The 23,448-nt window shown below is 35.4% G+C and overlaps 2 protein-coding genes across 3 annotated transcripts; both read left to right on the top strand.

Moving 5' to 3' along the window:
* Positions 1-172: 172 nt before the first annotated feature.
* On the top strand, positions 173-10,221 carry traf5 (Tnf receptor-associated factor 5). Of its 2 annotated transcripts, XM_065259472.2 has the most exons (12): positions 173-310; positions 547-623; positions 838-1,065; positions 1,158-1,215; positions 3,890-3,991; positions 4,099-4,263; positions 4,340-4,417; positions 5,318-5,392; positions 5,469-5,561; positions 7,874-7,993; positions 8,210-8,387; positions 8,484-10,221. In XM_065259472.2, exons 3-12 carry the CDS (start codon positions 848-850, stop codon positions 9,047-9,049), a joined length of 1,653 nt encoding a protein of 550 aa, XP_065115544.1. In that variant the 5' UTR covers positions 173-310; positions 547-623; positions 838-847; the 3' UTR covers positions 9,050-10,221. The 2 variants fall into 2 exon arrangements, with proteins under 2 accessions (XP_065115544.1, XP_065115545.1); XM_065259473.2 differs by lacking the exon at positions 547-623 and having other exon boundaries at positions 184-310.
* Positions 10,222-11,552: 1,331 nt separating this feature from the next.
* On the top strand, positions 11,553-23,371 carry LOC135741213 (creatine kinase B-type). The gene is made up of 9 exons (XM_065259876.2): positions 11,553-11,723; positions 11,891-11,937; positions 15,892-16,090; positions 18,043-18,203; positions 18,699-18,831; positions 18,902-19,058; positions 19,675-19,798; positions 21,313-21,502; positions 22,544-23,371. The coding sequence occupies exons 1-9, from the start codon at positions 11,690-11,692 to the stop codon at positions 22,726-22,728; spliced, it is 1,230 nt and encodes a 409-aa protein (XP_065115948.1). The 5' UTR covers positions 11,553-11,689; the 3' UTR covers positions 22,729-23,371.
* Positions 23,372-23,448: the final 77 nt, after the last annotated feature.

Here is a 23,448-nt window from a genome sequence, read left to right as displayed (position 1 = left end):
GTTTATCCACTGATGCGTTATAGAAACTTCCTGTCATAAACTTTCCGCTCGCCAAATGACGAAATTCACTACAGCTCATGAATATTCATTCATTCAAACTCGTCTCGTTATGTGATGGAACGGTCGGTTTAATTAATATTCATGAGAGAAGCATTCTGATTGGTCGTTGGGTTTCCGCTCATATGAAGCGCGCCTGGACGCCGCTCGCAGCTGTCAGATAATGATTTCGTGATTACTGCGTTGGAATTATTTTTTAAATCATTTTAATTCACAGCTCATAACATAAACTGTTAACTCCATCAACCCGCAGGTATGTAGACCCCTTGCATTTTAAAATACTGTAACTTGTGTGTGAATGTTGAATTGCAGCAGGTAAAGCGAAAGTGAATGTTTAACAGCGTGTTTAAATAAAGTTATAGCTGATGTGTCGTTCACTATATATATGTATGTGTGTAGTATGGTGTAGTATGGTGTATGTTATGCATTAAACGTGTATATATATGTAATAATGATAAAGGTGTTTGAGATGATAGTGTTGTTGCACAGGGGATTTCCCATGTTGTGCACAGTGTTGCACATGCACATGAACAACAGTGACAAGCAGATCCCAACTGTCACATAAAGTAAGTATTGTCTGTTTAAAGTAAGCATGACTGTAAGTGCGCACTCGTACTTTCTGTTTAGAGTTTCCTCTTACCTCGTAAGGTGTGCGCATGCTTAGTTGTCTATTAATAGTCATTAAAAAACACACATGCTAAATTGGGCGTAAACAAAAAAAAAAATGAAATGTGTTTTTTTTAGTTTTGTAAATAATCAAGTATGTTGTTATGATAACAGCCAAGTTTAAATGGCAGCAGAAGAGAGCCAGGGTGCTGGATTCACCCGGCAGATCTCTGGATCCTCGAGGTCATGGGAGCTGGAGTCATTTCTGACCAATCGTACGCTTTGCTTTGTGACAAGATTGGAGCAACAGTTCATTTGTCCGTCCTGCAGTGGTATTGTCCTAAATCCACATCAGACGGGCTGTGGACACATCTTCTGTTCTCAGTGTATACGCACATACATGTGAGTAAACATCAACAGAGATAATGTACACACGACAGTCTGTAGTCAAAGAATGTGATGTGATACATGTGTGCCACTTGTGTGTCTTTCAGAGAAAAAGGAGATATTTCAAAATGTCCTTTAGACAACATTTCCATTAAACCTGAAGAGGTAAGCTTACACGAAATACCCATTTACTCTATACAAATTAAAAGTGCCATAGAGACACACCATATAAAGAACATACAATGTATACCCTTATCATGGATCATTTAAAGGTGCAGTGTGTAAATTTTAGAAGGATCTCTTGACAGAAATGCAAAATTTTATACAAAACTATATTATCAGGGGTGTATAGTGACTTTTTTATAATGAACCATTATGTTTTTATTACCTTAGAATGAGACATTTTTATCTATATACAACGAGGGTCCCCTTACAAGGAAGTCGCAATTTTGGGCCACCATGTTTCTACAGAAGCCCTTAACGGACAAACTTTTTTTCCCAAGTTGTCTCCGATAAAGACATGTTTGTCCGGTGGTGGCTACTGTAGCTTCTCTATGCGTTTCAAAAGCGAGGGGTGAGCAGTGGACTGAGCCGTTGGTTGCAATTCGCAACCTCACCACTAGATATTGCTCAAATTTACACACTGCACCTTTAAAGTCTCCCTGTAGTCAATCATTTTATCAGAAAAACATATCACTTGGCATCATAATCGCATATATTAAATGTATGCAATACAAAGATATTTTGAGGAATGTTTGTAACCAAACCAATAATGAGCCGCATTCACTTTCATAGTAGGAAAAAGAATACTATGGAAGTGAATGGGGCTCACGATTGGGTTGATTTTAGACATTCCTCAAAATATCTTAATTTGTGTTCATCAGAACTAAGACATTTTGTTTTGTAATTTTCATTTTGTGTTCATCAGAACTAAGACATTTTGTTTTGTAATTTTCATTTTTAGGTAAACGGACACTCCACTTTTTTTGAAAATAAGGTCATTTTCCAGCTCCCCTAGAGTTAAACTATGCTACCACTTTTAGCATAGCTTAGCATAATCCATTGAATCTGATTAGACCATTAGCATCGCATATTAGCAGGCTGGTGATATTACGCATTGCCTGAAAATATTCCCCTAGGTTACTTTCAATTGCAGGGGACTATTTTCGGGCACTGCTTAATATCGTTGGCCCTCCTGCAGCCATGTTACGGCAACAAAGTCCTTGATTGTTACACCAGAATGAGAGTATAGTTCCTAGCCATATCTGCCTAGAAATTGCAACTTTTAATTTTACGTCGGTCTTAGTACACGATGTAACTACAGAAGAGTCAAGTTTTAAATTAAAAGAAAATTATCAAAACTCTTTGGTTATTTTTTAGCGCGATGCTAATGGTCTAATCAGATTCAATGGATTATGCTAAGCTATGCTAAAAGTGGTAACCCCAGACCCAAAGATTAGCTGAATGGATTCCAAAACGGTAAAAATCAAATTTTTAACTCTAGGGGAGCTGGAAAATGAGCCTATTTTCAAAAAAGGTGGAGTGTCCCTTTAACTATCTAACATGACAAAGGTCTAATAAGTCTTTAAAGGACTAGTCAACATTTGTACACATTTCAGTTAGGAGTGCACGAAATTTCAGCTGTGGAAAATTACATTATCGCATTGGGGGCGAAAATGAATGTCGCCCCTCGCATCCGTGCGCAAGCATTTAGGTTTCACTGCACGATCGAGCTGTTTTCACGCGTCTGTCCATCAAAGATTATGCATGTCAGCAGTATAGAAATACTTTACATTTTCAGATGAGGACACCAAAGTTGCAAAAGGCAACATTTGTTCTTCAAAAATCTCAAGATCACGTGCGGAGCCAAATACATTTTTCAACAATCACCTTGGCTACTGGGGCGCGAACAAAAAAACGCTTTCCATTGCTTGCACACGCCAAGCACCAGCATAGACCGTGAGCGTCTTTCCAGTTAAAAAGCTGAGCAACTTTTGTTCTTTAAATGAAACCGGTCACGTTTGCTTAAATGGACAGCAGTCCAATTTTTGTGTGTTTAGCTATTTTTTTATTTTAAAGTTTTTAAAAGAAGCCATTTTCAGCTTCATTTTCGGTTTTCAGCCAAGTGCATCCAGAATTTTCGGTTTCGGCCCAAAATTTTAATTTCGGTGCATCACTAATTTCAGTTTGGTTTGTGTATATGTGAAAGGGTTTATGTTAAAGAACACATTGACTTTGCAGGCTACAGGTTTGAGTGTATTTCGTTTTTCTGTCTTATTCACATTTCATTCATTCAAGATTTTTCTGATGATACTCTGTTAAAGGCGGGGTGCTTGATCTCTGAAAGCCAGTGTTGATATTTGAAATCACCTAAACAAACACGCCCCTACCACAATAGGACCTTCTTTTGATCGACCCGCCCCACACATACGCAACCCAGGCAACGATGTCTGTTAGTAGACACGCCCCTTACTGCTGATTGGCTACAAGTGTGTTTTGGTAGTCGGCCCGACTCCCTTTTTCAAAGTGTTTTTTTTTAATCCTGCACCCCGCCTATAAGCGAGAGTCCAGATAGATGTCTGTCTGCTTTGATAAGTGTTAGTGCACTCAGTTCAACACGCATCCAAAGATGATGCTCACAACCCAAGACTGAAAAACCAGGCCGACATCATTCGTTTTCAACGTTTAGATCTTGTGTGATGTGCGCCACATTGGGGTTATACCAGGAGAGTGAATCCCAAAATAGATTTGGGACTTTAGGATGGTCCGGTGCTATAAAGTGTATAAAAGGTTAAGTCCTGTTAATTTTCCCATGTGATATTTCACTGAATGCTTGCAGACTTTTCAAGACAACTGCTGTAAAAGAGAACTGCTGAACTTAGAGGTTTACTGTATCAACGCTCCAGACTGCACACAGAGGATCACCTTATGTTATCTGCAGGTAAGAGCATATCGTTTGATAACCAAAGACGGTGAATGTATAAACCAGAGGTCTCTGTCATGTGTAGCATTAAAGATTATTAATCATATATCAATACTGTGTCTCAGGACCATCTGAATGTTTGTCCATATGAGCGCCTCAGATGCTCAAACTCAGGTTGCACAGAAGTTTTGTTACGTATGAACCTATTAGGACATCAGACGAACATCTGTTGCTTCAGACTGGAGTCCTGTGAACACTGCAGACAGTCTTATCCTGTATCCAAACTACTGGTCAGAAAATTTCTCTCATCATCTCATCAACTTCTCATGTCTGTTTGTCATTAATCTTACCTTTAAACTCTAATAGGACCATCAGATGACCTCATGCCCAGAAGTTGAGATCCAGTGTTCTAACAACTGTCCACAGATGATCAAGAGACACAAGGTTTGGCATGACAAAATACTTAAAAAATATTTCTTAGTTTCACTTTACTTCAAAAAAAATGTAGAGCGTTAAAGTTATATTCCTATATACATTAAAGGGACACTCCACTTTTTTGAAAATATGCTCATTTTCCAGCTCCCCTAGAGTTAAACATTTGATTTTTACAGTTTTGGAATCCATTCAGCTGATCGCCGGGTCTGGCGCTAGCACTTTTAGCATAGCTTAGCATAATCCATTGAATCTGATTAGACCATTAGCATCACGCCCAAAAATTACCAAAAAGAGTTTGGATATTTTTCTTATTTAAAACTTGACTCTTTTGTAGTTAAATCCTGTACTAAGGCCGACGGAAAATTAAAAGTTGTGATTTTCTAGGCAGATATGCTAGGAACTATACGCTCATTCTGGCGTAATAATCAAGAAAATTCACGAGCATCCATTCAGCTTGTACCTGTATTTGAAAGTTTAAAGGCAGGGTGCATGATTTTTGAAAAACACTTTGGAAATGGGAGTTGGGCCGAGTACCAAAACACATTTGTAGCCAATCAGCAGTAAGGGGCATGTCTACTAACCAACATTGTTGCCTGGATTGCGTATGTGTGGGGCGGGTCTATCAAAAGAAGGTCCAGATTCTATTGGGGTAGGGGCGTGTTTGTTTAAGTGATTTCAAATATCAACATTGGCTTTCAGAGATCATGCACCCCGCCTTTAAAGAGACTGCAGTTTTTTGCTAGTGGGCGTGGTGCCCAGATTTAAACTAATACGTAACTATATACTTGGCATTTTTTTATCATTCAAATTTGAATGGGTGGTTATCAACAAATTTTTCTGTGGTTCAGAACACATATTTAATATAACTTTACATGGACTTTAATGACTGTCATGTGCTCATCCTCACAGCTACAGGCGCACGATGATGAATGTCCTGAAGTGCAGACAGACTGCGTTTATAAAAACTATGGCTGTACAGTCAGAGTAAGTATTTAAACAAGAAACTTCTTTGTTTTGTTTTACGGACCTGATCTGTAATTTCTGTCTTGAACTGTTTCAGGATAAAAGAGGAAAAGTGGAGGTTCATGAAAACACAGAGTTCAGCTCACACATTCGGCTTGTGCTGGAGAGTAACACCAAACTTGAGAAACAGGTATGAAGCTGTTTTAATCAGATACATGTCATGATGACGTCATCTCCTATTATGTCCTTTTAGAAAAACTTGATTTTGTTTATTTAAGGGTCTAATAGATTTTTGTTGTTGTGAATGTAATTGTTGACATTTTATAAATATTTTAGTGCATGTTTTGTCTGCGTTTTACGTCCTATGTTGAATTAACACCTGTTGCACCATCTAGCTTTAATTAAGAACAGGGATACAATGGTCCTTAAACCATGTCCTGGTAGCTTTGGCACTGTGTGCAGGTGCCAAGTCCTGTTGGAAAATAAAATCCGCATCTCTATAAAGTTGGTCCGCCATAAACTTCCCGGTATATGGCTGCGTTGACCTTGGACCTCAGAAAACAGTGGACCAAGACCAGCAGATAACATGGCACCCAAACCATCACTGACTGTGGAAACTTTACACTGGACCTCAAGCAACGTGGATCGTGTGCCTCTCTTCCTACAGACTCTGGGACCCTGATTTCCAAAGGAAATGCAAAATTTACTTTCATCAGAGAACAGAACTTTGGACCACTCAGCAGCAGTCCAGTCCTTTTTGAAGGAGAGACGCTTCTGACGCTGTCTGTTGTTCAAGAGTGGCTTGACACACGGAATGCGACAGCTGAAACCCATGTCTTGCATACGTCTCTTTGAATCTCCCCAACATTTTTTTATGTTTTTTTTCTTCACAATCCTCTCCAGGGTGTGGTTATCCCTATTGCTTGTACGCTTTTTTCTACCACATCTTTTCCTTCCCTTCGCCTCTCTATAAATGTGCTTGGACACAGAGCTCTGTGAACAGCTAATGTTTTTTTTGCAATGACCTTTTGTGTCTTGCCCTCCTTGTGCAAGGTGTCAATGGTCGTCTTTTGGACAACTGTCAAGTCAGCAGTCTTCAGCATGATTGTGTAGCCTACAGAACTAGACTGAGAGATGATTTAAATGCCTTTGCAGGTGTTTTGAGTTAATTACCCAATTAGATTGTGGCACCAAGTGTCTTCAATATTGAACCTTTTCACAATATTCTAATTTTCTGAGATACTGAATTTGGGATTTTACTTAGTTGTCTGTTATAATGATCAAAATGAAAAGAAATAAACATTTAAAATATATCAGTCTGTGTATACTGAAACCTAGCTGAAACTCATGTCTTGCATACGTCTGTGCGTAGTGTTTCTTGAAGCACTGACTTCAGCTGCAGTCCACTCTTTCTGAATCTCCCCCACATTTTTTGAATGGGTTTCACTTCACAATCCTCTCCAGGGTGCGGTTATCCCTATTGCTTGTACACTTTTTTTTACCACACCTTTTCCTTCCCTTCGCCTTTCTATTAATGTGCTTGGACACAGATCTCTGTGAACAGCTAGCCTTCCACATGATTGAGATATGATTTAAAGGAATTTGCTGGTATATTGAGTTAATTCGCTGATTAGAGTGTGGCACCAGGTGTCTTTACTATTGAACCTTATCATAATATTCTAATTTTCTGAGATACCGAATTTGTGATTTTCCTTAGTTGTCCGTTATAATGATCAAAATTAAAAGAAATAAACATTTAAAATATATCAGTCTGTGTATACTGAAACCTAGCTGAAACCCATGTCTTGCATACGTATGTGTGTACTGTGTTTCTTGAAGCTCTGACTTCAGCTGCAGTCCACTCTTTCTGAATCTCCCCCACATTTTTTGAATGGGTTTTACTTCACAATCCTCTCCAGGGTGCGTTATCCCTATTGCTTGTACGCTTTTATTCTACCACATCTTTTCCTTCCCTTCGCCTTTCTATTAATATGCTTGGACACAGAGCTCTGTGAACAGTCAGCCTCTTTTGCAATGACCTATTGTGTCTTGCCCTCCTTGTGCAAGGTGTCAATGTTCGTCTTTTGGACAACTGTCAAGTCAGCAGTCTTCCCCATGATTGAGATATGATTTAAAGGAATTTGCTGGTATTTTGAGTTAATTCGCTGATTAGATTGGGGCACCAAGTGTCTTCAAAATGTAACCTTTTCACAATATTCTAATTTTCTGAGATGATGAACTTGGGATTTTCCTTAGTTGTTAGTTATAATGATCAAAATTAAAAGAAATAAACATTTGAACTAAATCAATATGTGTGTAATGAATGACTATAATATACAAGTTTTACTTTTTGAATGGAATTAGTGAAATAAATCAACTTTTTGATGATATTCTAATTATATGACCAGCACCTGTATATCGACCCCAGTTTGTTAGGCTGGGTGATAAAATGTCTGCCGCCCCCCAGGTATACTATAAGTTTAAATGGTCTGCTTGTTTTAGGTGGAGCAGTTACAGAAGGACATGCTGGTCCAGCAGGGGACACTAAAGGACAAAAGTCTCACGCTCAGCAGTCTTGAGAGGGACATCAGTTTATGTGATAACACATTGGCTACCTTACAGGTAAAAAAACCCTGTCATTACAATACAATACATTCATAACTGTGTGTTTACAGACAACTAGACATTAGAATAGACATTGTAGATTCTGCCTATTAATAATTTGAAATGGCGGGATGGGGTGGAAGTTGGACAATGCTATTGTTTTTAAATCCGAAGTCTCTTGTAGTGTTGGAAAGTCATACATGTGTATATAGATGACTTGTATTTGTTAAACAGAGGTCTGTAGAAGAGCAGAGATTACGTATCTGTAGTGTACAATGTGAACTGCGGGACCTGCGAGGTGTTTTGGGCTCAAAGGTGCGTGATGAGCTCCCATCTCTCCCATCTCTCCGATCATCCCTGGACTCACTCAGACAACAGGTGGCTGTCACTGAAAGCCTGAGGGAACACCTGGGTAAGCTCTGACCTGATCGACTATACCGGTGTTTAATATTGCATCTCAGTGTTATCTTGACACACATCGTGTGTACTGTATGTTTACGTGTGTCAGGTGCATTAGAGCAGACGTGTCAGCGTCACAGCCGTTTGTTGGACATTCACGTGGAACAGCTCCAGTGTAACGAGCAGCGGTTTAACCAGCTTGAATCCACCTCCTATGACGGCAAACTCATTTGGAAGGTGCGCGACTACAGGCGGAGTAAAGAAGCCGGCACCCCCGTCAACTCCACCCCCTTCTACACCAGCCGTAGCGGCTATAAGCTTAAAATCAGGGCTTACCTCGGAGGAGACAGCTCAGGTAAAAGCACTCACCTGTCGCTCTATGTCACCATAATGCACGGAGACTTCGACTCGCTCTTACCGTGGCCTTTCCGTCAAAACATCACATTGACATTACTGGATCAAAGCGGCTCGAGGAATCACACGAGCATTACTTTCACCCCCGATCCGAACAGCGACAGTTTTTGCCGGCCGATTTCCGATGCCAATGTGGCCGCAGGGTTCCCACGGTTCATCTCTCACGGTGACCTGGAAACCCCTCGAAATGCTGTTTATGTAAGAGATGGCACACTGTTCATCAAAGCAAAGGTGGACACAACAGGGTTAGAAGACTTGTAGTTTTAACAAAACATTACCTTTAAAACTTTGAAGTCTTAACAGTGTCACATTATAGATGTCACATAAACAGTTTTTTTATATGATATTTGTCAATCTGAATTCAGTTTCTTTTATTTAATTGACTCTTTTGATCCAGTTGTGTTTAATTTGTGAAAACAAATAAGAAACGTTGTTATAAAACATTGCTTTGAAATAATGAAATGTTAAAGGTGCAGTGTGTAATTTTTAGAAGGATCTCTTGACATAAATGCAAAATATTATACAACACTATATTATCAGTGGTGTATAAAGACCTTTCATAATGAACCGTTATGTTTTTATTACCTTAGAATGAGACGTTTTTATCCACATACATCGAGGGTCCCCTTACATGGAAGTCGCCATTTTGTGTCGCCATGTTTCTACAGAAGCCCTTAACGGACAAACTTTTTTATTAAGTTGTCTCTGATGATGACAGATGTCTCTGTTTGTCGGGTGGCAGCTAAAGTAGGTTTCAAAAACGAGGGGTTGCAATGCGCAACCTCAACACTAGATGCCGCAAAAATGTACACACTGCACCTTTAAAGGGAAAATATAATAAAATGCACATAATATTTGATATGATTTGAGTCAGATAAACATAGAGGTTATTAACAATGTTAAAGTTTTTTATCAACGGTTTTTTTTTAAATCACGTTCTGATATTATATTTAATGCTTGTGAAGATGTCCAGGTTTTCAGCTCATTGTATGTCTGATAGACTTTTACCTTTTTTCCCCATTAAGATTTCAAACTTAATGTTAATGTAATAAACAATGACCTGTTTGATAAAAAGTTTTATTTTTTACCCGTTTAGCTGATTGTGTCACATGTTTAACTCCACAGGTGTAAAGTACTGAAGTATTTATACTTTATTCAAGTATTTGTACTTTATCAGGGTTTTTGTCATGTCATTCTTATGAACACCGCTTCAAGTAAAGTGTTAGCGTACATTTAAAATGTAATACTATTTCATTTATACTCAAGTAAAACTTTAGTTGCCTTTACTTAAGAAATGTAGGGAATGTAGTGTTTAATACTTTTTATTAAAGTAAAAATACTTCAGTACTTAAACTCTTACTGTAACATTAGTTTTATGTTAACCCATAAGTTCTAGTCAATTGGTAGAGTATTATGTCCAAGAAAACACAAGGTGATATATATATATATATATATATATATATATATATATATATATATATATATATATATATATATATATATATATATATATATATATATATATATATATATATATATATATATATATATATAATATGGGGGGGTTTAATCCACTGTAAAATATTTTAGATAAAAGTGTCAGTAAAATAATAATCTGCAGTGGAATCAAAACATGAGCTTTTTAATATGCAAATGACTTTCAAAATGACTGTGCTTTCATAGATATAAATACAAAATGTCTGTCTTTAGAATAATGAATTGCTTTACATTTGTTAATGATTTATTATGTACATTTTTATTTAAAGATTTCCTGTTATGAGTTTCAATTCTGGCGTTCAAAGAGATGTTGTAATAAAACACCTGTTTGTATTTGAGTGATTAAAACCCCTCAATTTACCATTACGTTTTTATACTGTACAAAATGTATATTCTATCCCTAAACCTTACCCTCACAGATAACTTTTTTTTTTAATAATCAATTTGAATCATGCATGGGGATCACTGGTCAATCACCACAATATAGGCAGTTAAAGGAAAACACCACTGTTTTTTAATATTTTATTATGTTCTTACCTCAACTTAGACTAATTAATACATTCCTATCTTTTTTCGACGCATGCACTTAATCTTTGTACGGCGCGTCGTGAACGTGTTAGCATTTAGTGTAGCCCCATTCATTCCTTGGGATCCAAACAGGGATGAATTTAGAAGCCACCAAACACTTCCACGTTTTCCCTATTTAAAGACATGAGGAGTTACACGAGTAAGTATGGTGGCACAAAATAAAACGTGTAACTATTCATGTAACAGTCTTTAAATAGGGAAAACTTGGAAGTGTTTGGTGGCTTCGAAATGCATCCCTGTTTGGATCCTAAGGAATGAATGGGGCTAGGCTAAATGCTAACACTTTTACGACGTGCTGTACAAAGATTAAGTGCACGCATCGAAAAAAGATAGGTATGTATTAATTCGTCTAAGTTGAGGTAAGAACATAGTAAAATGTTGAAAAACGGTGGTGTTTTCCTTTAAGACTTTCTATCATTTTATTGGAACCTGGAACACTGTGTGTGTAGATACAAGCATGTTAAATATATGTTTTGTATTTATTTTCTCAGTAATATCCCACGTTCTTCATCTTCAAATCTGTTATTGTTAATGTCCATTCTTCAAACCCTGAGTGACACGAACGCATCTCTATTAATAGTCACATTTTGACAGTAAGCAATATGACACCAGGCCAATGGTTTGTACTTTGTGTTATTTTTTTTGTTTGTTTGAGGTGGGTGATGGGACAATAGCGGCTCATATGACCACGAGCTCTTCTAACTATACATAGAGCTTTTCTTCACTATTACATCTGACTGTTGTAAGCTGGCGTGTGTATCTGTGTGTTTGTACCGCTCACTGTGTTTCAGATTAAAACAACCACCACAAAAGAAGATGTGGAAGAGAGAGAAAATGTGGATGATCAAGCGTAAGTCAGATCTGGCATGAGTTTGATTTACTAAACATAAGATTTGAATGAGTCCCCATTAACATCCCATTTACTTCTGATGAAATCACACAAAGATTGTGTTTGTTTAGTTGAATGTGTGTGAGAGGATGTCAATCTTCCTCTTTCATGTGTTATTCTTTTTTTAGCACCCACTGAGCACCCAATGGAGTCTAGATACAGGCCTGTACTGGAGGTATTCCCCTTTACAAACGCATTTACACCCATGTATGAAACCAGTGGAAAGTCCCGTACTCTTGTCTGTGTGAGGGTGAAAAAAACACTGCCAAACAGTTTCATTCTTCATATTTCAGTCATTCAGTGATCTTAAGTGAATGGTCATGTACTCACCCTGGGGCAACCGTGAAAATGACTGCTAATGCTGCTTATATAAAATGATGGGTGATTGTAAACTTCTATTGCATGATAAAAACCTTACAAGTTTAAAAAGATAATATAGAAATAGATATGACTTATATTTGCCATGCAGAATGTGACGCTGTTTAATTCCTCTATACGTTATAATGATATTGTGTAGGAGTTTTAATAGATTTAAGTGTTGTCTTAGTCATTTTATTCCTTTTTTTACCAATTTATTTAAGAGGCAATTTCCCAGACATGGTTTTTAGATTAATCCAGTACTATTAATCCAGTTATATTAGGACATTTAGGTCGTTTTTACAAACATACCTTACCAAAAACAATACTGGTGCATCTTGAGACCATTTAATTAAAGATCAGAAATAGAGATGAAATGCATTTTTTCAAGTCATTTTTATTAAAGGACATTTAAGCAAAATGATCTCCTGTAAAGTTGCATTGAAGTGTTGGTATGAAAATATGACCCACAGATATGATGGACCTTAGGAGTAAAAAGTTACCGGTAACACTTTACTTGAAGGGGTGTTCATAAGACTGACATGACACCTTCATAATCATGACATGACATGTCCCATGAACATGAAGGAGATTTTATGCACATTTATGACAACTGTCATTAAGTGTCATTTGTTCAGTTATGTCATTTTTAATGCAAAGATTACATTGTTTGAGATATCTTTGTTATGAAAACTTGACTTTAACCAAAACATCATAACTTATCATAAATCTGTCATAAACATGACATAGCAGAATAATTATCAAACGACCTAGCTTTATTGGTTTACATTACATTAAACTGTCATTTAAATGTCATTAAGTGTTAATATACTGTCAAATAATTTTAAATACTTGAACAAAATGCAACAGACACGTCAAAAGATTATATTTAACTTTATGTATGCATAATACATAAAAAACTGACAACTAACACAACTTGTTTTTTTTTAAACAGAGGGTTCTGAAAATTTCAAACATAGAAGAAAAACTAACAAAATATTGAATCAATTTAATTAAATGTAATTAACTTTGCAGCGATATGGACCCAACACAGCTTAACCCAATATTGTACCGTTTTCATTTAATTTTAGGTGAATCGGTCTCTAAATGCAATAAATATTGTTTAATCAATTTTAATTATTATTATTGAATGATTGATTTTGTTTGTTAAACACATGGATGAAACTTAAAAAAACATTATGAAGTGAAGAATATTCATGATGGTGCTATAAAACTATTTGCCAGAGTATTAACACTTAGGGCCCTATTTTAACGATCTAAGCGCATTGTTTTAAGCGCACAGCGCAACATCTAAATGGGCGTGTCCGAATCCACTTTTGCTAATTTAACGACGGGAAAAATGGTTTTTGCGCCGAGCGCATGGTCGAAAAGGGTTGGTCCTATTGTAATAAGAGTATTTTGGGCGTAACGTGCAGTAAACCAATGAGAGTCTCAGCTCTCATTCCCTTTAAAAGCAAGTTGCTCTGGCGCTATGTCTAATCCCTATTTAGATGACGGACTTTGTAACTGAAAACTAAGCGGAGGAAGCCTGTTTTTCACTTGTATTGAAATTGTTATTTTTTTATTAAAACCTTTAAAACCCGTTTTCTTTTAGTCATGGAGGTAAAAAAGCAGGCTTGTAATTCCTTTAAATGTATGGCTATCCAATATCATCAAAAAATAATTTACAAGTATGTAAGAAAAGGTTTGTACTCTAAAAATACTTTATTTGTAACAAACAGGAGATAAAGAATTTACAAACGGCTCTATGCGCGTTTCAGCACTTTGGACAGCGGTTTTTTTAGCAAAGAGTTTTTTTTTAAGCATGACTTAAAAATGTTTCTCATCTCACCATATCCACAGGTACAGAGTAATCATATACAATAAATCCATGAGGTAGCATAAAAAACATTTAAAAACAGATGCATTTGTTTAAAGCAAAGCATTTATTTACTTACCAGGCTGCAGGTGAAGCAGCTCTTTGTGCCTTCTAAAGTCTCATAATTAGTCCTCATTTATGTCCAAGAGATTCAATAATAATCTTTTACATTCAATCCTTTAATCTTTCATATTTAAAAGCATTTTTGTGCTGCTGCGCATTCATGTACTTTGTGATAAGCAAACCCGCGTTGTCCTCCCGTTTATAGGCGCATACTAATGCGCTCTTTAAATAACATAAAACATATTGCGCCATTGACTTTAGACTTTAGAGCAGGTTTTTGTTGGTCAATGGCGTAGTCTATTTTAGTTGCCTCAAAATAGCAACGCGCCAACAATGCGCCTGAACACACCTCGTTTTCAGACCAGAACGCCCATGGGCGCAAAAGGGGGCGCAAATGCATTTGCTATTTAAACAACGCGGCGCTAAATGTGAAAATTAGGGTGGAAACTAGCGAAAGACACTTGCGTCGCGCATTGCGCTGCATTGCGCCGCATTGCGCCGGGTGTAAGATAGAGCCCTTAATGACATTTTAATGACAAATTATATTTGTCCCACTGTAGTTGAGGTCAAGAAAAATATTAATGATGCTTTTATAAAACTATTTGACAGAATATTAACACTAAATGACATTTAAATAACAAATTATATTTGTACCACTGTAGTTGAGGTCAAGAAAAATATTAATGACGCTTTTAGTAAACTATATGACAGCGTATTAACACTTAATGACATTTGATGACAAATTATATTTCTACCACTGTAGTTGTGGTCAAGAATAATATATTTATGATGCTGTTATAAAACTACATGACAGAGTATTAACAATTAATGACATTTAAATAACAAATTATATTTGTACCACTATAGTTGAGGTCAAGAAAAATATTCATGACGCTGTTATAAAACTATATGAAAGAGTATTAACACTAAGTTACAGTTTAATGGCAAATTCAATTTGTATCACTGGTACAAAGTGGTCAGTTCTTATCTTGGTAATGTCAAGTTTTCATGACAAGTTATGATGTATTGGTTTATGTCAAGTTGTCATAACAAAGACATCTTAAACAATGTCATCTTTGCATTAAAAGTGACATAATTAAAAAAATGACACTTAAAGGTCCCGTTCTTTCTGTGTTTGTAAAGCTTTGATTGTGTTTACAGTGCGCAATGTAACGTGTTCATGTTTCACGTGTAAAAAACGCATTATTTTTCACACAATTTGCTTATCTGTATAGCGCTGTTTTCACTGTCCTCAAACGGGCTGACGTCTTCCTTGTTCTATGAAGTCCCTCCTTTAGAAATACGTATCAAGTTCTGATTGTGTAGTTTGTTTAGTGTGTTGTGATTCGATAGCAGCTTAGCTTGCCGTTAGCTTAGCTAGCGACTGACGTATTACTGTGGGCGGAGTTTAGTCAAAAAACAGTTTTACTGAAGTCATTAAAGCAGGAAGTAGATGGTTGTAGTCTAAACCGGCCGTTCACTGTAGGCTTTGAAAGGTGAATTCTGTTAAAGAAAATATATTTCCTGGCATTGAACGTTGAGCTTTATAATTTTACAGGTATTATTTATGCTCTAACAGCAACATTACACACTAACTAGGGTTTAATAAATAGGATCAGGAAGAACGTGACCTTTAATGTCAATTGTCATAAACGTGCATAAAATCTCGTTCATGTTCATAGCACGTGTCATGTCAGTCTTATGAACACACCTTGAAGTAAAGTGTTACCAAATTACACTTCACTTTCAAAAACAGCAGATTAAACATTACTTCAAACATCTTTTGTATTCCACAAATGTTTTCTTTATTTTCTCCCCTGTTATTTCTAGAGTTTGATCCCGCGTGATCCAATGAGCAGGTTTTATCTAAAGAGAGGTTCACCTAAAGACGAGTTTCCTAACCTGGACAGAAACTACACACTTATGGGTCGCATCCTTAACCTGCACATGTACACACGTCAATTCAGCCGGGCAACTGAAAGCGGTGTCATTTTTGATGACATCATACGTCCTGGTCTTGAAGATCCAGGTACAGTAAGATGCTTATTTTGTATCAGAATTTCAAACTATTGAGAGCGTTGCTGTCTGCGTGTTTGGTAAGTGAGGGTTTTTCAGCATGAATTGTTGAAAAGAAAGCAACACCTTTATTATCACCTCAGACTTATGACTCATATTCTCCACATCACACCTCACAAAACATTTAAACAATAGACTTTTTCATTTTTTTAGGGACTTCCTGTCGACTCGGTTGATCTCGCAACATGATTTCACGGAAAGTCGTGTTATAGTCATGAAAATTTGATTAATTTGATCAATTAAGTTCAGGGTTTTTTTCAGTGTTACACACACAAATTTCTATAAATAGCTTTTTATGTCCGTGGCACGACTTTGTTATTCGTGTCGTTTTATGTATTATTTTCTCTTTTTTTCTATTTTTAAATCATTGTCGCTTAGTATTGGGGGTAGATTTGGGGTTTGGATGTACATTTATGTATTGGTTTCTACATGTTTTTCTTCCGCTTTTAAAACTATTCTCCCCTGGAGTTGGGGTTAGGATTTCTAAAAATGTAACAGAACATGATTCTAACCCCAACCCCAAGTGACAATGGTAAGAAAATAGCAAAAACAATGAGAAAACATAAAATGACACGAAAAAAAGTCATGAACGGACACGAAAAACTATATTTGTACCACAGTAGTTGAGGTCAAGAAAAATATTAATGACGCTTTAATAAAACTATTTGACAGAGTATTAACACTTAATGACATTTTAATGACAAATTATATTTCTACCACTGTAGTTGAGGTTAAGAAAAATATTTATGATGCTTTTAGTAAACTATATGACAGCGTATTAACACTAAATTACATTTTAATGACAAATTATATTTGTACCACTGTAGTTGAGGTCAAGAAAATATTCATGACGCTTAAAAATGTAACAGAACATGATTCTAACCCCAAGTGACAATGGTAAGAAAATAGCAAAAACAATGAGAAAACATAAAATGACACGAAAAAAAAAGTCATGAACGGACATGAAAAACTATATTTGTACCACAGTAGTTGAGGTCAAGAAAAATATTAATGATGCTTTAATAAAACTATTTGACAGAGTATTAACACTTAATGACATTTTAATGACAAATTATATTTATACCACTGTAGTTGAGGTCAAGAAAAATATTCATGACGCTTTTAGTAAACTATATGACAGCGTATTAACACTTAATTACATTTTAATGACAAATTACATTTGTACCACTGTAGTTGAGGTCAAGAAAAATATTCATGACGCTTAAAAATGTAACGGAACATGATTAAAAATAGCAAAAACAATGAGAAAACATAAAATGACACGAAAAAAAAGTCATAAACGGACACGAAAAACTATTTGAAGAGTTTCGTTGCAAAACGAGATAAATCTGTTTTTAACATTTTTGTCAAAACATGTTTATTATTAAGTTTATCATGTTATTATTTTGTTTTATGGTGCTACTTAGATGTATTTTTTTAGTTCTGAAGGTTTAAATCAAAACAAACCAACTGCAGTTGAATTGATATTAATTGGAATGCACAACCAAAAAACAACATTTCTGAAAAATAAAAAAACGGAGTTATCTCGTTTTGCAACGAAACTCTTCATTTATAGAAATTCGTGCAAGTGACAAAAAAAAGACATTTGTGCTCAAGGCATGAAAAATTTTGCGTGACTATAACACGACTTTCCCCCTGACTCTCTTTACATCTCTATAATAATTGATTTATTTGATCATGGTGAGCATATTTGCTTATAACAGAGATGGCAGTCCGTGACCCATTCACACACAAACACATTTTGTTGTATTTAAAAAGGTTCAGCTTTTAGTCCTCGTTTCTATTTTTAACACTAAACAAGTTTTAAAGGGGTCATTTAGCATAACTAATTTCACCAATCCACTCTGTGTTAATATTTTATCTCTATGTCTTTGTGCTGTACAGGACTTCCTACAGGACCAAAGTCAGTTGGTTGTTTGGCGGGTGATGCTCAGTCATACATACTCTTCTGTGACTTCTTCGATCGTATCATTGAGTCTTATCACGGCTATAAAGTCACCAGTGATGCCGTACAACAGAGTGATTTTAATTATGACAACCTGAAGGTAAGAGCTGTGTGGGTTTCATCTCAGCTTTAAAGGAAAACAGCACATTTTTCAACATTTTACTATGTTCTTACCTCAACTTGGACAAATTGATACATACCTATCTTTTTTCAATGCGTGCACTTAATCTTTGTACAGCACGTTGTGAATGTGTTAGCATTTAGCCTAGCCCCATTCATTCCTTAGGATCCAAACAGGGATGAATTTAGAAGCCACTAAACATTTTCTTTGCACAAAATAAAAAGTGTTGATTTTTTTCACCATAAACCATGCAAACACATTATTTTATACCAAATACACAAAATAACCTTGTTTTTAGCAATGAAATAGGTGCACTTTAAGCTTATATTCAATTTTGACACCGTTTTACTTTTTCTGATTCTTCGAATCAATTTTTAAAAGTTATAAACATTAATGTTCTTGTCAAAGAGAAACTAAGTGTTATTTTCCTCTAGTTGAATGTTGTGTACATTATTTATGTGTATTTGTGTGCAGGGTGGTGATGACTTTGATGAAGTGTACGTTCTGAGTTGCGAAGTGAGTGTTGGTCGTGCTGTAGATGACTTCTGTTTCCCTACACACTGCAGTAGAGGAGAACGCAGACAGCTCCTCACGCTGGCCAAAACCGGTACTCATCGACACATTATCATACATATAATGATGACTGAATTATGATGGTTTTGCTTGTGTGTTTCTAGCTCTGGAGCAGATGAGTGAAGGTCCGACAGGAAAACTTTACTCTATAGATGAACTGAGTCATGAGAGTGACGATCGTGGGCTTGTTCTCGACTCTCCACCATCTTCACTGATGAAGATCGGAGTGGCTCGTGATTGGCCTGATGCTCGGGCTCTGTGGTTGGTTTAACTCAAAATGCATTTTATACTCATTATACTGCATTTAAACTAGGGCTGGGCATAGATTAATCTAGATTAATTTCTTACAAAATAAAATACATTTTTGCGTAACATATATGACTTTATGCTGTTTGTAAATATTATGTATATAAACACACACACACGTACATATATACATTTAAGAAATGTTTTATTTATATATTTGTTTTTTATTTATATATAATATAGAATATATATTATAAAAAAACAGTCTGAGATGATCTGACACACACGTGTTAGCCATTAGAAGATCAATAAACTGTGAATCAAATGGATGGACGGGATCAGCTTACATTTGCAGTAGTGTGTGAGAAATACCCAGATGATCTACTGCTTCCAGTTTCTTAATATTAATCTCATGGACAATTTGATATCCCATAAGGCCACATGAGCTGAAAATTCACCAAATTCAAAAAAGTGAATAAATACAGAATGTGTCTTATGGAGCACAGAATAAACAGAGAAAACGACAGGCCAATTTAAACAAATGAAAATAAATACAAATTGAATAAATGATTTATTTTGAAGAGCTTTTGAATGGATTTGTAATCTGAAGATCTTTGTGTTTCTCTGTCAGGTTAAGTAAAGATGGATCTCTGGCTATCTGGATAAACATGGACGAGCATTTAAAACTGATATCATTCAGAAAAGATGCAAACCTACAAGAGGCATTTAAAACAGTTTGCATCCATCTGATAAAGGTTTGATCTTCTCATCTTTCAGTTTTTAGTCATACACTGCAAAAAAATGACTTTCTTACTTAGTATTTTTGTCTTGTTTTTAGTAAAAATATCTAAAAATTCTTAAATTAAGATGCTTTTTCTTGATAAGCAAAACGACCCAAGAAAATAAGTCTAGTTTTTAGACCAAAAATTTCAAATTTAAGTGATTGTGTGCATAAAACAAAGCAAAAAAATCTGCCAATGGGGTAAGCAAAAAATCTTGAACAATAAATACAAGAAAAATTTAAGAAACATTTGCTTACCCCATTGGCAGATTTTTTTGCTTGTTTTATGCACAAAATCTCTTAAAGTCGCCATGAAACGGAAGTAGCGATTGCCTTATTTTCCCCGTGGTGACGTATATCCGAATGAAACGGCTTTTGAGATGAAATAAGGCAGGGCTGGATTTGAATTTGTCCATCGAGATCTGATTGGATCGTTTGAAGTTGGGTCGTGTTGCTAATTGCTAATCACTGCGATCTTCTCCCGGACCCCGCCCACCTGCCATACTTTTGACCGGAAGTGAAGAGAGATCGTTTTGAGGAGGGGAGGAGATTTGCGTTTTTGATTAAAGATTATGAGCACACACGAATTTTTAAAAAATAATGAAGCTCACAGATAAGTCATTTGTTAATAAAACCACACTATTAAAAATACATATATAGTTTTTCATTTCAATTTCATTGCGACTTTAAATTTAATATTTTTGGTCTTAAAACTAGACTTATTTTCTTGGGTCGTTTTGCTCATCAAGAAAAAGCATCTTAATTTAAGAATTTTTAGATATATTTACTGAAAACAAGACAAAAATACTAAAAACATTTTTTCTTGAAAATCATTTTTTGCAGTGATAGGGTTAACCCCAAGCCCTAACATCATATTAACCCATCTTAAGAGGTAAAAAATGTAATTACACTGCAAAAAATGATTTCCAAGAAAAAGAATCTTAGTATTTTTGTCTTGTTTTCAGTAAAAATATCTAAAAATTCTTAAATTAAGATGCTTTTTCTTGATGAACAAAACGACCCAAGAAAATAAGTCTAGTTTTTAAGACCAAAAATATCAAATTTAAGTAATTTTGTACATAAAACAAGCAAAAAAATCTGCCAAAGGGGTAAGCAAATTTTCCTTGAAATTTTCTTGATTTAAGTGTTTAAAGATATTTTTGCTTACCCCATTGGGAGATTTGTTTTCTTTTTTTTTGCACAAAATCACTTAAATTCGATATTTTTGATCTTAAAACTAGACTTATAGAATTTTTTTTCTTGAAAATCTTTTTTTTTTTTGCAGTGTATAAACTATCAGATAAATAAAAGAATAAACTGTACTTTTAAAACAAAGGAGCAGCTTAATGCTCATATATTTAACCCTTTATGCTACAAATATTAAACAGATACTGTTTCATGTGATTCTGCTTTTCTGTCCATTATTGTTCATTTATCTTCGTTCCTGTCTGAATAACCCAAACAAAATAATTTCTGATGTTATTTTAGCTGGAGGCTCTGTATAAGAAACTCAGACATCCGTTTATCTGGAAGCCTCATTTGGGTTGGGTGGTGAGTTCACCTGCTGAAGTGGGAACGGGACTGAAAGCATCCGTCACAGTAAAACTTCTGCATCTCGCTGAAAATAAACGTCTGGATGATATCCTGGACAGACTGAGAATTCAAATGGAAGAAACTGGTATGACAAAAATGATCTGCAGAGTCAAATCATGTAGTTACACTGCAAAATAATTTTCAAGAAAAAAATCTTAGTATTTTTGTCTTGTTTTCAGTATAAATATCAAAAAATTCTTAAATTAAGATGCTTTTTCTTGATGAGCAAAACGACCCAAGAAAATAAGGCTAGTTTTTAGACCAAAAATATCAAATTTAAGTGATTTTGTGCATAAAACAAGCAAAAAAATCTGCCAATGGGTTAAGCAAAAAAATCTTGAACATTTTTCTTAAACACTAAATTCAAGAAAAATGTGCTTACCCCATTGGCAGATTTTTTTGCTTGTTTTTAAATTGTATATTTTTGGTCTAAAAACGAGACTTATTTTCTTGGGCAGTTGTGTTCATCAAGAAAAAGCATCTTAATTTAAGAATATTTAAGTATTTTTACTGAAAACAAGACAAAAATACTAATTAAATGTTTTATTTAAAAAATTTATTTTGCAGTGTAGCAGTCATAAAGATCATGTTATGGTATGTTAAAAAAATTTGCCACAGTATTTAGGATTTGTGGAGGCAATTTGACATTATAAAGATCTGAAAGTGGAAAGCTTTTATGACTAAAATAATTCAGTCGACATGCAAACATATTGAAATGATGTCTGGTTATGAATGTAAGACACTGCATTAGAGATTAATGTTGTGAGGAATTAGATCGATTCTGTCAAACTGATACTGAAGTAATTTTGTCAATGGGCAAATGAATGCGCCCCCTGGTGGTCAAAGTTATATTGTGCCTTCATCTGTTACCACGTTAAAGGGACAGTTCACCCAAAAATAAAAATTCATGTCATCATTTACTCATCCTCATGTTGTTACAAACCTGTATAAATTTCTTTGTTCTGATGAACACAAAGGAAGATATTTTGAGAATGATTTGGAACCAAACCATTCGTAGACCCCATTTACTTCCATAGTATTCTTTTTTCCTACTGTGGAAGTGAATGGGGTCCACGAACAAAGGCGTGCTGCATGTTCACCTGGTGTTTTTGTATTTCATTTGCAGGCTGCCCAGGCATTTATAAAGTCAGCAACCTGCAGACTATTGGTTTTAATGAAGTTGAGCTCACGCAGCTGGTGGTGGATGGAGTCAAACTTCTCATCCAAATGGAGAAGAGACTGGAAAACAACAGGGGCATTGAAGACCTGGTGCCATTAAAGAAGACCGAGAGGACAGCAGTGCGCCTCTAGCTGTTGTCCAAAAACAAAATAGCATACATGTGATCTTTAAGATCAGCGTTATCAGTAACACAAGGTACTTTACAATTACACTCTAAAAATGAGTTATTTTTCAATATTAGACAGAACACACTGCTGTGCTAAAATTGACCCAATGCTGGGATGTTTTAACCCAACTGCTGGGTTATTATACCCCATGATTGCATAAAACAACCCTAAATTGGGTCATTTTTAACCCAGCATGAGTTCTGTTAAATCTTTACCCATTATGGGTCAAAATTAACCCTACCATTTTTAGAGTGAACACTTTATATGTTTATGTAATATTTGATCTCATGTGTTTCTAGTCCAAACAGGTGAAACTCACTATGAAGTTTTATGTCCATATTTTAACCATATTTTTAAATTATTTATAAATATAGATTTTGCCTCAAGTAAACAGGCTCTATTAAATATGAATTATCTTGATAGCAGTTAAGAACCCCCATTAATGTATTGTTAAAAATACAGTAATTAAAATGAGACTCGTTCTGTAAAAAATATTATCTGTCACAAGGCAATAAAACTAAAGTTAAAAGAAAATCTGTTTGAATAACTGACCTAAGCAGCCATTATTATCTTTCTGCAAAATGTTTTTTTTTTGGGGGGGTGTTATTTAAGTATCACAAGATTTATCACAAATTATATTTTTGTTATATTTCAGTTTACAGAAATATCATGTTGTCCGTTGTG

The sequence above is a fragment of the Paramisgurnus dabryanus genome, chromosome 24 (assembly GCF_030506205.2).
Source record: "Paramisgurnus dabryanus chromosome 24, PD_genome_1.1, whole genome shotgun sequence".
Taxonomy (NCBI): Eukaryota; Metazoa; Chordata; class Actinopteri; order Cypriniformes; family Cobitidae; genus Paramisgurnus; species Paramisgurnus dabryanus.
Note: the sequence above shows the minus strand (reverse complement) of the source record. Positions and strands in the feature narration are given on the sequence as shown.